Source organism: Anser anser (genome assembly GCF_964211835.1).
Source record: "Anser anser genome assembly, chromosome: 7".
NCBI classification, from domain to species: Eukaryota; Metazoa; Chordata; class Aves; order Anseriformes; family Anatidae; genus Anser; species Anser anser.
Genome location: NC_139727.1, coordinates 41156022 through 41171373, shown reverse-complemented (window position 1 = coordinate 41171373; position 15352 = coordinate 41156022). Strand labels below are relative to the sequence as shown.

The 15352-nt window shown below is 50.4% G+C and overlaps 1 protein-coding gene across 2 annotated transcripts in view; it reads left to right on the top strand.

Annotated features, from left to right (window-relative positions):
* STK32C (serine/threonine kinase 32C) overlaps positions 1–15352 on the top strand; it is a 93070-nt gene that overhangs the window by 45967 nt on the left and 31751 nt on the right. The window contains exon 2 of one of the 2 annotated variants that reach the window (XM_083843519.1): positions 3076–3131. The exons of the other annotated variant lie outside the window; for it this stretch is intronic. Coding sequence (XP_083699645.1) covers positions 3076–3131 — 56 coding nt within the window. The remainder of the gene's footprint in view (positions 1–3075; positions 3132–15352) is intronic. 2 annotated transcript variants of the gene reach the window in all.

The window sequence follows — 15352 nt, the reverse complement described above, 5'->3', positions numbered from 1 at the left end:
GCTGCGAACAAAGCGGGGCAGCGCTAGGCAAATCCGGGTCACGGTGTTTATCTTTGTTTGTGATTCACGCTTCGGTGCTCGATGTCAGGAAGAGGCATGTCTCTCTGGTGGTAAATACCGGCATGTTACGTCCAGCACTGTGCTGAGAAGGTGCTGCGCTGCTAACGAGCTGTTAGAGAAGTCAATAGGAATATTTAGCTTAGTTTCTCCACGAGTTGCTATCGAAAAACCCGCTGGGGAGCTGAGCACAACAGACGGTGTTGGGTGGCGGTGCCGCCGCCGTGGTCGGCTGCGGGGCGGTGTGCAGGTCCCTGCTGCAGGTCCCTGCGGCCCAGCCTCGAGCCAGGCCCACTGCTGAGCCCACCGACCGTGCCCGCAGAGCCGTGCCGCGCCGAAGGCAGCGCGGGGGGGAGCGTGGTCCCGTGCAGAGGCGGCAGCTGTCAGCTCCTGCTGCGGGGAGCGTGTCACGAAATCCCTCCCTGGCGTCCGTGAGTCAGGCTGGTACAAGTCACCCCCAAATAATCAGCTCTTCCGCTGCTGCTGCGCGACAGCCTTCCGCCAGCTCACAGAAAGAGGAGTCTGGAGCACACATAATTGTTGCAGGCGGGCTCGGGATTTCTGTTTCGGGGATGATCAGAAATGCTGCAGTGATATGTCGTCTTTTTTAGAAATACCGCGCACGAAAAGCAACATGCTGCTACTGTGCTTTTCTACTCAAATGTTGAGGTTTGCTTTTCACTTATTGGAGTTAATAATTCCTGAGGAAAATAATGAAACTGGAGAAAAGTCAAGTTCATCTGACATCATCCATACTTCAAATCAGCAGACTGGTGTATTTAATTTATCAAAAGTGATGTCTGCTGAGAGGTTCGAGGGCCTGGTAAATATTCATATCTGGATTTGTTTCTTGACTGCTGACTGGAGCATGCTTTCTCCATCAGTTGTAGTCATGGATACATGAGAATGACAGCTTGGGGTTTGTTTTCTAAGTGCCGATGCTTTTCTACACAATATTCCAAACATTGTAATGAAGAATTGTCGAAAACTGGCCTCCTGAAGGGGTTCACAGACCATGAGCACTGGCGCACAGTTTAATTGCGAACGGCTTACTGTGCTTTAAACACACTCACTATAATCATGTTTCCTCTTCGCATATTTCCTAGTGACCAAAGTTCAATTAATGGATTTGCGTGCATCTGGAAGAGAATTGGATCCGTTGCCCAGAGTGCTCCAGCGCTGTGTGCGAGGGCCCTGGGTTTCAGCTGAAGTGTTTCCTACCGAGCTGTAGCCGTGGTCTGTGCATTGCTCGGTACAGTTCTGTCCCTGGGGCGGTGGGAAGCCCTCAGCAGGGTGCTGTGCATGGCTCCGGACTGCTCCTCCGGGGTGGGCTCTGCCCCCAGCAGGGAGCACCCGTCCCACAAGCTGCCCGCTGGCTCCCGGCCTTACCCGCGCCCTTGCCCAGGTCCCGTGGCCGCCTGGCCCTGCTAAAATGGCTGCTGGCTCTCGGAGACGGGGGGCGGTGAGGGGAGGACACCCCGTGCCCGGTGTCCCGGGAGGCTGCCGGGAGGGGGGCGGCAGCTCCCCGGCATTTGGCGGAGTCGCCGCTGGAGCGCCCGGAGGGGGCCGGGCCTCGGCCCTCAGCGCCGGGGGGAGCGGGCCCGGCACGTGGGAGACACGCGGCAGGAGCCGGGCCAGACTGTTCTCCGTTCCATTTGGCAAAGTTTTCTGAGTTCTTCTGCAGAAAATGTCCCACAAGAGTGACAATAACAATATTTTGGATATAAGCCTAGCACAAAAGGATAATAGGAACTCCACGGGCATGTGTGGGCTTTTGATTCATCCTCAGAGATGACGGGTGTGCGTTTATTTAAGCTATGGGAGTGGGACTCGGAGTATTTATAGTGAATTCTTTGCTCCCACTCTTCCTGTGTGATTTCTGTCTCTGCTGTCAGTCACGCATGGGTTGGAGCACTCTCCTGCCCATCTCACGTATCGTTCATGCTGGAAATCCCCAGGCCCGTAACAAGCGTTGCTCTCGGTCCAACTTTCGGGGCTTTCTGGGGAGGAAGGAAGTCCTGAGGGTCCGTTGCAAGGCCGGGATCTGACGGGGGGCGCGCTGGCGGCTCACGGGTGGAGAGGTGCAGGCGCAGCCCAGCCCGCGGCCGAGCCCCTGCGGCACGTCTGGGTGCCCGGGGGACGCGGGGCCAGCTGTCGTGCAGGGTGCGCATCCTGGGCTTCGTCTGCAGCCCTGCTGGCTGCCGCTGAGCCCCGGGGACGTTGAGGAGCCGGGTGTGAGGTGGCCATTGTGCAGCGGGACCGATGCTGTGCCTGCTACCTCTGCTTCTGTGACAGTGCTTCTTTATTTGTTTATCCACGAGGCACTCCAATTATATGGTAGTAGGGATTGTCTCATTATTGGTAGAAATAGACATTATTTTTTTTATTTAAGACCACTTTTAGATCATAGCAGCAGGTTGGTAGAAATGATTTTGTTTGCAGCGGTTGCTGATGGAGGCAGTAGCTGAGGTGTTGCATCCGCGCTGTCCTTCCCGTCGTTACTCCTCGCCGTAGCTCTGGAGCAAATCCCCGATCTGGTACGGGTGGGTTTGCACATGCAGAGCGCGGAAGCCAGTCCCCATCCTGTAAACGTTGTCCTTCGGAAGGCACAAACAACGCACCGACTGTCTGCTGCGTGTGCACAAGCGGTACTGAGCCGTGGGACGTGGCGAGCAGGAGCTGCCCGGCCGGGGGCGTGGGGCGCGGCGGTGCCCTCGTCACCGGGACTCCCTCGCTCGGGGTGTTCCCGCAGGACCCCTCCAGTATCGACGCAGGTTAGGGCCGTATTTAACTGGTGCTAAACCGCCTGGTTAGCAAACGTGTTTGTTAGCAACTTCAAGCAGGTAAAAGAAAAGACCACTGAAAGGGAAGTAACTGGTGTCCTGCATCTTCCACAGGAGGCGGCGATTTCTAGTGAAGCTTGACCAATGCTCTTTACATATCTCCTTGCCTTTTTAAATGCACGATCTTTGTAGTAAAGCATTTACAAATTTACATTGTTTTTTCTTTGTCTTGTAGTGAACTTTGACCACTTCCAGATTCTCCGGGCGATTGGGAAGGGAAGCTTTGGCAAGGTAGGCTTGTACGCTCAGCCCCAAGTTCCCCTGTACGTTTTATCAGGTGTCTGCTGTTAAGTGCTTACCGTTTATTGAAACAGTAATGTTGCTGAAGTTAATTATTTTTATTGTGGGATGATGGCTGCTAAGTAAACACAGGAGAAATGCATTCAGGAGAATACTTTGTTGCCATAAGGCATTGCTTTAGTTCTTGGCATCTTGGTGAAACAGCTGTATTTTAGATTACGAGCACAATTGTGATCATTTTGTGGCAAGTATTCATTATGTTTTCTGTTCCTGAGGGGGCTTGTTGGTAGCGAGCGGTGACAGCTGGTCGGGAAGGAGCTGGAAGCTGTTTGGGGAGACGGATGGAGCTGACACGGTGCGGTCGGGAGGGTTCTCTGAAGCCTCGGGCAGTTTTACTACTCAGAAATGAGTTCTGCTTAAGAGTTTTTGTTGATTATCTTTAATAAGTTTTTTTTGCCAAGTATGTGGGAGAAGGTGGGAGATGATGATCAAAAAGCTGGATAGCTCTGAAAATCAATTATTGTTTGATTTGCTAGTTTATATTCCTTCTTCATTCCCTTTTTCACTGAGTCTCTGTCCCTGTATTTGCTGATTTTGTCACAGCATTTTATACCTTTTGTTTGCACTGTGAACTGAAAGCTCAGTGTGCATGCATGTATACATGCACGAGACTTCGTTGCATTCCTACAGTTTCACAGTTATTTTGTCACCTGTGTTTTACCACGTCCCAGCGGTAGCCGTGTTCCTCTGTTTAGCCAAGACACCTGCATCCGACGGACAGGAGCCTTGGAGCAATAGCCCTGGTCAGGATTCATGCAAATCGCTGAGTTTGGTTTGTTACAGTCTTCTCATGCAGTTACACAGCGTGGGGCTTTGTACCAGGATGGTGTTAGGTTGGGGCAGGGAAGTGCACCTTTGGTTGGGCAAAATGTGTGGAATATTAAACATGTAAAATAGCACAAACTCGTTTAGAGGATGGTGCCAGCAGCTTCATGTCTCCATACACTGCTGAGATAAGCTGAACACGAGTTGGTCGGTCAGTAGAAAGCTGTATCCCCTCATTTCTTTCTGGTCTGGTCGTCTTGGCTGGTTTCTGCCCATCCTGCTTTGATCAGCAGCTCGCTCAGGGTGGGTAAGGAAGCCTGGACCTGGCCCAGGAGGTGAGCTGCGCTGCCCTGCGCTCCTTCACTCTGCTGCTGGCAGCTGCAGCGAGGCAGCGTCCCACCAGCCTAGGCGCGCGCAGCGCGGCCCCCTGCATTCGATGCCGCTCTAGCCCCCCGTGCCCCAGGCCCAGGTGCCTGGAGAATTTGCAAAAGCAGAAATGTCTCAGGATGTCTGTGGGACCTGTTTTGCCAGAAGAGATGGCATTTTTACCAATTGCTGGTATTTTAAAATACTTTAGATGTGTCAGTAGCATGTCTTGAGAAACAACAGATGTACGTTCCCAGCCTCGGTCTTGATGAGGCGCAGTCCAGTTCTCAGAGCTGGGAGAACGGGCACTGTTAGCAGTAGCACCGTCGTTAGCACTACTTGCTCGTGAAGATGTTTCCTTGCAGCCTGAGTTCCCTGAGGTATCTACTGCATCGTTCTGGCACGCTCAGGGCGCAGTCTGCCCACACAGATCCCTGCCTGGCTTCATTGTGAATTCCCACAGGATGAGGGCTAATGAAAATGTTATGCCAACTACAGCGTAAGGCAGGGAGAGGGTGGGTTTTAAACAGGCAACCACAATTGCACTGCTGTCTCTTGAGCAAGAAGAGGCAAAAGCTGAAAGCAGAGCTACATCAGATTTCTGAGGTTATGTTAGAATGATTAGATACAAGCACAGGTCCTTCCTTAGGATAGCAATATAAAGGTAAGGCAAACAGCAGGGGAAACTCTCTCCAGATGCTTCTGGCAAGAACAGGAAATCTGAGTCTTATGACTTCTGCTTATTGTCAAAGACCAAAAACCTAAATCAAAACCTTACTAAAAAATAGCAGCTAACATTTATTCGGGGTCATATGAGGAGACTCATCCTTCCAGACGTAAACTTTCCAGAGAAAAGAGATTGATTCTGGTGAGCAGCAGCACTGTGTGCTGGAAAATTACTTCTACTCGGAATGAAAAAAGGAGAAAAATTATTCTTGTCTCAGGGCAGGACCTTTTTGGCTTCGGAGAGCTACTCCTCATGGCTGCTTCCACTTCTGTTTAGGTTGAAGAAAGACTAAGTCTAGCGTGTAGCAGTCTGTCAGCCATCAGAACTGTATATACAGTTTCAACAAAATGCTGAAATGATTCATCTGTCATCCTTCTGGATAGTTATGTCAATATGCTAAATTTCCTTTGATATTGGGAAAAACTTTTTGCATTTACAAAATCATTTAAAACTTGCATTTAATTATGGAAAATGTGGAACTACCTACCTGAAAACTGTTAACTTGAAATATATGAGTGATTTAGTTGCTTTGGTTGGTTCAAGCACTGTGTGCTCACATCCAGGAAGGTTTTTAGGAGCCAACGTCCCATCCCTCTCAAACTGAGAGTGTGAACCCTCGGTGTGCCCATGTGGGACCTGTGAAATTTGTGAAGCCCTGCGATCTGGTAGTGAAGGCACCTGGCCAGCAGCACCCTGCCTCTGGGTAGCTCTGGGCAGTGCATTTGCTTTTCCAGATTTTTGTTTCCACTCTCATTTTGTGCGCCTCTCAGAACAGACTGCATGGTCCTTGGTCCAGGCACTGGACAAAATGAAGCAAAGGGGAACCCAGAAATTGCCTTTGAAGAGACTGGAGAGTCCCTGAACTTCCTCTCTGGGATGGCTGCAAAAACTGGCTGATTTTTCTATGCTAGAGTTAAGTTTAACCGTGTTTAAGGTACTATTAATCAAACAAAGGTTGTGCTCAGTTCCTTACTCAAATTAGGAAATTTACAATATTCCCATATGTATTAGAGATAATATTATTTGGTTTACAGTATTTTAATAGGAGTGTTATGTTCCTCTTGTAGCACAGACTTATTTCTCAGGCAGCGGAAGTTGCTCCAGTTTTAACTGGGCTGTGACCCGAGGAGCAGCAGCCAGGAAGGGGCTTTCAGAATCTGATGCAAGTTTTGATCCTCTCTGTTGATGGGAAACTCGCTCCGAGTTTTGGTGGGCTTCGTGAGAGACACCGTGAGACTTGGAAGTCTCAGCAGGCGTTAGTTGCTTTGTAGGTATCTTGACATCTCCCTTTTAAAAGCTGACCTTGAGGCAGAAAGGCAGATTGTTCTCCCCGAGGTTTTCCTTTTATCTGAGCTTCCACATGTGCTCCTAATCAGCTACCACCTTTTCTATTTTTGCTAGGGATTAAAGAACTGGGGTTATGGGGAATTTGTTATTTTCACTTCGCTGCTGTGAAGAAATAAAAGCATATCCTAAGTTCCTCAGCTGGAATTCATGTCTGCTGGTGGAAACGGGGGGGTGAACCCAGGCTGGCAGGAAGAGCAGCGGGAAACGAACGACCATCGTCCCAGCCGGCGTGCCCCGCTCCCGGGTCACCCCCCGGGCTGTGGGCACGGGCGCTCCCCTGAGGGCCCTCGCCCCGTGTGCCGCAGTGTTTGGCCCCGTGGCCGGCTTCGGCTTTGCTTCCCAATTGCATTTGACCTGGTCAGTATGTTACCGAAGGCTCGCGGAAACAAGTAACCTGCAAAGATGAGAAGTTAAATTCTGGCACCGGTTTGTCCGACGACGGCGGTCGTACCTCTCGTCACAGCGCGGCGTGAGGCGTTCCCAGCGCCAGGCCCCTCGGCTGGGGCCGCGCGGCGGTGCCCGGGAGCCGCCTGCCCCACACACCTCGTGCCAGCCCCGGGGAGGGCGGCGGGGAGCGACCTTTCCAGCCAAAGCTTGCTCTTAACGTTGTTTGCTTTGCAGAAGCGCTTTAACGTCGTGACTGTGTTGCTTTAATAATTCACACAGCCTGAAGCTGGGTATTGTAAAGCTTTAATCCATTTTCTAAAGGTCATAGATGCCCATCCAGTAGATACACGATAGATAAAATTCCCCTAAAGTCTATTCTCAACCAAGTGCCTCTTTGATATCAACACAAGCTTTATCCTTTCTCCTTTTTTTCCCAGTTTTATAAATGTTGAATGTTCTTCCCCCAAAAGAAAGGCTAGAAACATAATCCTCTGACATTAAACCACCACGGATATTTTTTTTCCCTTCTATCTCTCTGCCCGTGCTGGAGCAGGTGCGAGGCCGAGGTTAGATCCGTGCTGCGGGTGGTTTCGGGCCACGTGTTGCTGCAAGGTGTCAGCCCCGCGGCTCGCCCCACACCTCCCAGCAGAGGGACACGTCCCTGGAGGCCGCCACAAGAGGAGGCGCCCTGGCCGGCGGGGCCAGCCGGCTGGGGACAGTCAGGCGAGGGGCCTCCCGGGGCCTGGGGCGGTGCGGAGGGTCTCCGCAGCCACGGGGGAACCAGCGCGGTTCAGGGCCCGCCCTGAACTGGTCCGATGTGGTCCAGCAGTACCTTGCCATTAGCATCTCAAGTTGTGAGAGCAGCAGGAGTGAAAGTATTCGGCAGCTTTTTCTGCTGCGTGGTTGTGAACAAAGTGAACGTTTTCATCTGAAACGAGGTCTGGGACACGATAGCGCACACCGCACCAAGGACATATTTGGGGTTTCTGAAGGATCAGCCTTCTTAAGGTAGTGATTTATAAAAAAAGCTACCCACTTTTGTTATCATTATATACCCAGGCCCTTATTAATCCTCGCATCTGAAACTGCCCGGGGTTTATTTCAGCCCCCGGCATTCCTGGCGGATGAGTCACGTCGGCGTGGGGTGGAGGTGGGACGGAGGTGGGACCGATGCTGCCGCCGGCAGCTGGGAGGCTGTGGGCTGGCAAAGCAGCGTTGGAGAGGAGAGGGTGGAAACAGCCGCCCCCCGAAACCTGCTGTGGCGCTGCCTGGCGGCTCCCGGGGGCTGGCTCCTGAGCAGGATAACTTCACTCTGTGCACTCCTTTCTTATGCAGCTTCTTGGCTTACCACTTGGGTGCCGCTGTCCTCCTGAGTCCTGAAACCTGCTGTTTCCTGCTTGGTGGAAGACTGGAGGAAAACGGGATGCCAGTTGTAACTCATGGCATTTGAACGTGACGTTTGTTCTCAAACAGCGTCCAACCCTGAGCTCACTTCAGTTGGTCCACCGATTCTTTCCATCTTGTCTCGGGGAAGTGCCCTGCATATTTTGATGAAGCCTCTTGATGGGCTAAGGTTGGCTTTCCTGGGGCAGTATTCGCACTGTGCTTATTCACAAGTGCACGTTCGTGCTCACCTACCTTCCTCCTTACACTTCCCTTCCTAGGTGATGAAGGGCAGATGCAGACAGCACCTTCGTGGTGTTCTCTGGGCTCCGGTAGCTGGGAAGCACACCACAGGTCATGTACACAACCAAGAATAAAATTTTGGTGTGAGCTAGCCTATCCTCTTTACTGACTACAAAATAAACCGTAGGATGTTTTCACTCTGCACACTCCCCAGCACTTGATAGACGTGCTCCACGTTGGGCTTGCAGAGCTGTTGGGGAAAGCGCCTGCTTACCCCTCTCCTGAAATTTTGTCACCTTCTCTTGTCGTTTCTCATCAAAGTGCACTAGCACTGGATAGGTTCTAGTGTCCATTGCCAGAGTAAAGCCTGTCTGAATTAAAACAGACCGGTGAACTTGGTGTGATGAATTGATAAAAACTCCTTGGTGTTTGATCATACAGTTTCATTAACGATGGAGCCTTTCCCTCCTGGGTCTGTCTTTTGCGTCGTCTCATTGTTTTTTGCAAAGCCGAGAGGAACTTTTATAGCTTCTCGACATCCACCCTTCTGTGAAATTTGGCTGAAACTGGCCAACAGTTCTAAAAGTCAGTAGGAGTAAATATGAAAAAAATCACATATCCTCATCTTAGCGAACCAGACACAAATGTTTAATTCATGAAGCCTCGTGTAAAGGCAGCAGACTCAATCCCTTGCGGCATGCGCCTGCATTGTAATGCAGTTGGCAGCGGAGCTCCTCTATGGGAAAGCCTGAGTCCTGGGCTGCAAGGAGGAGCGGCTCCGGCCGGCGGGGCGGTGGCGATGTCCCCGGGCACCCGGTCGGGGCTGGCAGCCAGCCGGCGGCGGGCAGAGCAGCTGCACACAGCGCGCTGGGGCTGGGTGCCGCCGCGGGGAGCACACATCGGGGCTGTCACAGCCCCAGCGGCGACACTGGGGGTCGGTACGCCAGCACTATTTGTATGTCGGACGTTGGCGGTGTGATAAACTGTCACTAGCAATTGTAGTGGTAGGAAGTGATTGAAAAGGGTAGAGAGAAGGGTACCGAATGGTCCCGTCCTGCGTTTCTGTCATCCTTGCCTCGCTCCTACTCTTTAATTTTGTGGGCCCCAGGGATGTAACTAGTGCCTTTCCCTGGCATCCAAACAAGTTGTGTTTTGTTGTTTTTTCCAGCGCTTTTCTATCCCCTACCACCTACAAACTGTACAAAACGAAATGGAGACATGAAATATAAAATGTCTTTAATTGTATGTAATTTTATGTAAAGCTTTTGGTTTTCCAAAAGCCAAGCATTAAATGAAAAGGAAGGGGAAGTTGTCACCCCGAGAGGAGTATAAACGGAGACGTAAGTGGGAACAGCTCCTTTATTCCTCTATATCTGTCTTTTGTCTGGGCCTTCCCTATGGAGATCCGCACCCAGCGCAGCGACGCCGGCAGCTCCACCGCAGGGAGCGGTGAAGTTGATCGAGTTGGAAGCCGCGGTGGGTCAGGAAGGTGCCACCGCTGTCCCCGGGGCAGACTGTGGTGCTGTGGGGGCAGCGCTAAGTACCCGCAGCTCCCACGCGGCGCCTGAGGGGAGCGGGCCCGAACGTCGCCATTCCCATGGCAAGGGGGCCGTACGGCTCGGAGCCTGGCCGGGCCGCAGGGCCCGCCCGCGGCCTTCCCACCCAAGGCGAACGTGCCGCCGGCCGGCAGAGGCACAAGGCCAGGCGCAGCCACGCAGCTCGCTGCGGCCGCGCGGCGCTGCCGCTGTACGGGCCCGCTGCCGTTTGTTTGAGGCGGCCCAAGGCTTCACCGGGCCCTGTGCGTTTCCTCAGTGCCTTCTCAGTCCTAAAGTCACGCAGTGGTAGGCATATGTAATGCTTTCCTACAGCAGTTTCCAAAAGGTCGTTAGTGGGAGGAAGCCTAGACAGCAAATCCATAATACATCTTCCACATGACATGTTTGTGTACAGACTGTGAAGTTCTTGTTTGCTATAAAGAGTAAAATGATGCAGTGCCGTTACAGCGCAGGCAAAAGAAACAACTCCCAAGAGGGTGCAGCTCAGTCCTGTGAGCTGGAGGCACAAAGCCAAGCTTTCTTAGGGGCATTTTCTCTTTCCTCTGCAAAATCCTTGTAAGAGTCCCGCAGTTGTGTCCAGCTGCCCAGAATGAGAGCAGCAGTGAAGCCCGTGTGGTTGGGAACATCTGGCACGTTCTCACGTGCCCTTTTAAAATCAGGTGTTTTTTCCAATTACGTGTGGCTATGGCAAATGTATCTTTGATTATTGTATTTGCACGTTTACATCGTCACGTCCAAGCTAGTGGACAATTTAGGACCACAGGCTGGACCCTTTAGGACATCATTCTGCCATATTCCTGGCCTGGTTTTCTTTCACATCGTTATCTCTGCCTGGACTTGGGTGAACCGTTAGCTCTCATTTGTGGTCTCCTGCCAGACGAAAGCCATGCTGCGTGTCCCGGCTGTGAAGATGGCGCTGCTTTCGTTGCTCGGACAAACGGGCGGGCCCTGCGGCGGCTGCCATCGGCCGTGTCTCCGGCACGCGGGTGGCTCTGCCGGGAGCGCGCTCCCAGAACCGCTGCAGGGGATGGGTCCCCTGGGCCTGGCCGAAGGAGCAGCCTCCCGAGGTGAACCACGGGACCGCTTCTGCCCATCGATACAGTGAATGCTTGTGTGGCTTGTCTCAGCTGAAAGTATTTGTCACAGATTTTTCAGTGTATGCATCAAGGATAAATGGCTGTTTCCTGCTTGAATTCTTCCTTGCTCTTACCCGTGACTGTTCTCAATATTAAATTCTCACAATATCTCCTGCCCCCCGGCCCCATCGAAGCCACAAATGCAGTCTCATTCCTAGACTTGGATTAAAAAGACCTTTCTGTGGATTTACGTCTGCTGGATGTCAGATGTCTTTGAATCAAACACGAATACTCGTGTTCAGAAGGGCCAGCCTAATTACAGGGTAGGGAGACAGAGAGCCGTAGGTCTTTTGAGGGGAGGAGGAGATGCTGTAGCACCCGTTGCAGTGATGGCAGCAGATGCAGAAGTGAAAAAGCTGGAGGTCGTGTTCTTCCAGCATTGCTTGTAAGAGAAACTCCAGCTCGGCTGTGTTCATCTGTAGTCTTTGCAAAGAGGCTGTGCCTCTTCTTTGACGGTGCCTTTGACAGCTCTCTGTGCCAGCAGCGCAGCCAACGTGCAGACTGCTGATCTAACATGGCCAACATTAAAACGTCTTGTTTTTAAAATAAAAAAAAAATGTGCCCTGCTTTGCTAATGTTAATTATAAATCTCTCAGTGGCTTAAATATGGCTAGCATTTGGATCTTTTTTTTTGTTCTGACAAGCAATCATACAGCACACCCCCACAAGCTAGTTAATTGAACCGAGAGCATGGGATATTTCAGCATCAGATGCAGGATTTGGCAACAATTAAATTTAAGCTAAATTGGATGTCCAAGTCATCTGCAAGTCCTTAGAAGCTGCAGTTTATGAGTTTTGAGCGTTCTGTTCATGCTGGTGGTTGGACAATCTAATTACGAACCACTTAATGTCATAAATGATAAGTAACAATGTCCTCTGTTCTTATGAAATTTTGAACGTGTTAGCATGATACAGCAAATATTCCCTAAGCACTTCTATATGAGTTTATTAGAGTAAATATTTTCTGGATTTACCCAGAGGATTATGGGGTGTGCCCTCTTTGTTATTCTAGGCAGCACCGTGATTCAATGATGTTTGCAGAATGAGACTTGCTCCTTGTCTTCTCGTGATGTATTTGTTCTTGTGGATTGAGTCAGCATTCAAAGACGTCTGAAATTCTTGACTTCCTATGCAAGTGTCTGTGCACTGCTTAGAAGCAAATCTGTTCCTCATAGCAATTGTACCGACATAAATCCAGAGAAGCTGCACTGGGTACGGCTCCATCCTTCTGTTTGTACAGTAGTGAATACAGGAGCTGCCCACAAGCCAACAACAGTAATTGGGATGTTATTAATGATCATAAACATAGGTGATATTTGTTAGATGCTGCCTTCCTTTTGCGGGTCATTGGCCCCAACGGGAGGAAGCACCAAAATTATAGATTTGAGCTACATGCTATGTTCTAATCGTGTACTGTGCCAGGTCTCCTGTGTCTGTAAGTGTCCTTTACAAGTGGCAGGATATGGTGCTGGCGTAAGATCAACTCTTGTAAATGGTCTGTGTTTTTCCAGGCAGTCTTTATTTATACCTCTTGTTCCCTGGGAAGCAGATGAGCCGTACAGTCTCACTGCCTAATTGTATTATAAAAGCTATACAATTTGCCACATTTGTCTAGCCCAGGTAGCCTCAGCCCTGGTTATGTATGGGGCTCAAAGCCATTATGTCCGACCACATTCCTTACAAAACAGGGGGATCCTGGAGTCCTGTGGTGTAAATACAGGTGTGTTTCAGACACACTTTTCCTCTTTAGGCAGTGGTTCATACAAAGCACGCCCCTCGTGTCCGAGCGTGCCACCCAGTCCTTCCCATCAGTGCAGCGTTGCTGTTCGTTCGCCTGCACAGTGTGTGGACACCGTCACATCTGATGCCTGCGAAGTGTGGCCAGAAGATATGTGGAATTGTCAAAGTACACCATACTGGATATTTTCCAAAGGGTTTTCATTCTCCCAGTGCCTGGAGAAAGTTTCCTTAAAAAAAAAAAAGTGCCCTCAGAATACCTGCTTCGTGAGGAAGCGCTTCAGGAAACCAGCAACTCATGCGCTGCACAAAGGGTAATGTTTTGCCAGTAACAGGTGGGCGCTGCTCTCCCCAGTTGCTCAGAAGCTCCGTGTTTGTCTGGATGCTTTCTGATCATGAATTAATTCAGCCAAGCGCAGTGCGCTTCTCAAATGCTTGCCCAGGCACAGAAAGCTTCGCTCCGTCGCAGCTCAGGGACGGGTGCTGCGGGGGTGAGCTCGCCGGGTCCCTTGCGTGTAGCACAAGCGAGGGGCTTGGTGTGCACGTGGAAAGCTGTTCTGGAGCACACCCGGCATCCTGGGCACCGCACTGCTCTTCAGCAGTGGAAAACCTTTTTCCTAACGTGTCCAAACGGTTGTGCACTGTACTCCATTTCTCGTTTAATTCTCCCCTCAAGATGGATGGATTCGGGGGAAGGAGAGACAGAAATGACTAATTCTCATGCCGGAGCTGTATTCCTGTATTCTATTCTGTCATTTAGGTACCTACGTACCTGCTCTTTTTTTTTTTTTTTTTTTTTGTCTCTGTTGATGTATCTTTCTGCTAATGCTTTAATGCTTTCAGCATTGGGGAAACAGGGAAACAAAAAAATAGGAAAACAGAAAGGTCAGGCTGCTCAGCCTGTCGCTACTGAAGAGGTTCTTAGAAAATGGCCATAAAATAAAGGCTTTGTAAACAGCAGAAGTAGAATGCGATTTCCATTAGGTTTGAGTTCTTGAATGCTGCTTCCCTCCATCTGTCTTTCCCTTAATAACGCTGTTGGGAAAACTCAGCGTGTGGTATGACCGTTCTGCAGCGGTACAGCTGCTAACGTGGCAGTTAGGGGCTGTCAAGTACAAGACAGCAATGGTAGTTTGCTTGCATTTTCCTCAGGGGAGGCAATACTTCGGGTTCTCTTTGCCTGATTTTTTACACAACCTGCAAGAAATTCGTTTTTTTAAGACATTTAGTTTCTTTCAGTCTTGGTTGAAGTTGGCTACTTCAAAAGTTACTCGGGAAGGAAGAAACTGGACAATCAGGACAGACAGTTGGGTGGAAGTGCCTTGTTTCCCATGGAGTGAGGGTAACACCAGGGCTGCAAGAAATCTGAAAGCCTTTTCCCACTCCAAGGGAGGGTCACTGTGTCAATTTTAGCAGATATTTATCTAGACTGTTACTACCGCTATCTGGTGCTGGAAGCTGTGCACTGCTGTTGAGGATCCCCCTGCAGTCTGTTTCGGTATCTTGCTGTGCCTAGCCTTAGAAACTTTCTCTCAGTAAGTAACCTGAATCTTCTGTGTTGCCATTTATTACCTGTGCTGTTGACCTTGGATATAAAAAATAAATTATTCTCTTCTGATTTGCAGCATCGTTTGGTGTATTTGAGGATTTATGTCTCCTTCAGTCAACCCTTTTTAAGCCAACGAGCTGACTTCAAGCAGTTTTTCTTCATAAGACACTCCTCTTGCTCTCTTTTGGGCGATGTATCTGATTGTTCGTGCCCAGGTGCCATACCCAGCCCTGGTCCCCGGGGTTCATCCCACCTCGCAGGGCCCGCCTGCTGTTGGTCCAGACCGTTCCGCATTCGTACCCGGTGTGCAGCGCTCCCGCTCTCCCCCAGCTGCTTGTTTGCCATTATCGAAGTCATTAGTGAAAACAGTAAACAGCACCCGCTGCAGACTGCGCGCCCTCTCCTTTGGTACCTCTCTGTTTGGACAGTGAGCGGCTGCCTCCTCTAGGGCCAGTGTGACCCCCATTGTTTTCCTTGGAGCGTACTCCTGAGGCCGGGGTGGAGGGCGTTTCCAGCGAGGTAGAGTCTGAAATAAATATGCTTCAGGTGTTCTTCCAAAAGCTGAATCCTTTGGGAAATCGTGTTGTCTCTTCTAGTCATTTTGCCTATACTTGGAAGTAAGGTTACTTCCCAATTCTCCGCTTATCTCCTAATTAACATGAGGGTTTTTCCGACGTGGATCAGTCCCTCAAAGAGAGATAGCAGCTCTAATTGGAAAGGAAGGATTTATCTTAAGATGCAGTCCTTGTGATACCAGACTAGTATTTTCTCTTTTCCCAAGTTGTGTCAGCCTGTTGGATCAGCTCTGAAGTGCTATTAGAGACTTTACACGCACAGCCTTCAAATTGTCAAAGACCCCACGCACAACATACCGGCGGAGTTATACTCTCAATTCACATAAAATATACTGTACTCATTTTCTGAGAAGTCGGGTTTGTGTTGGAACAGGTGAAAGA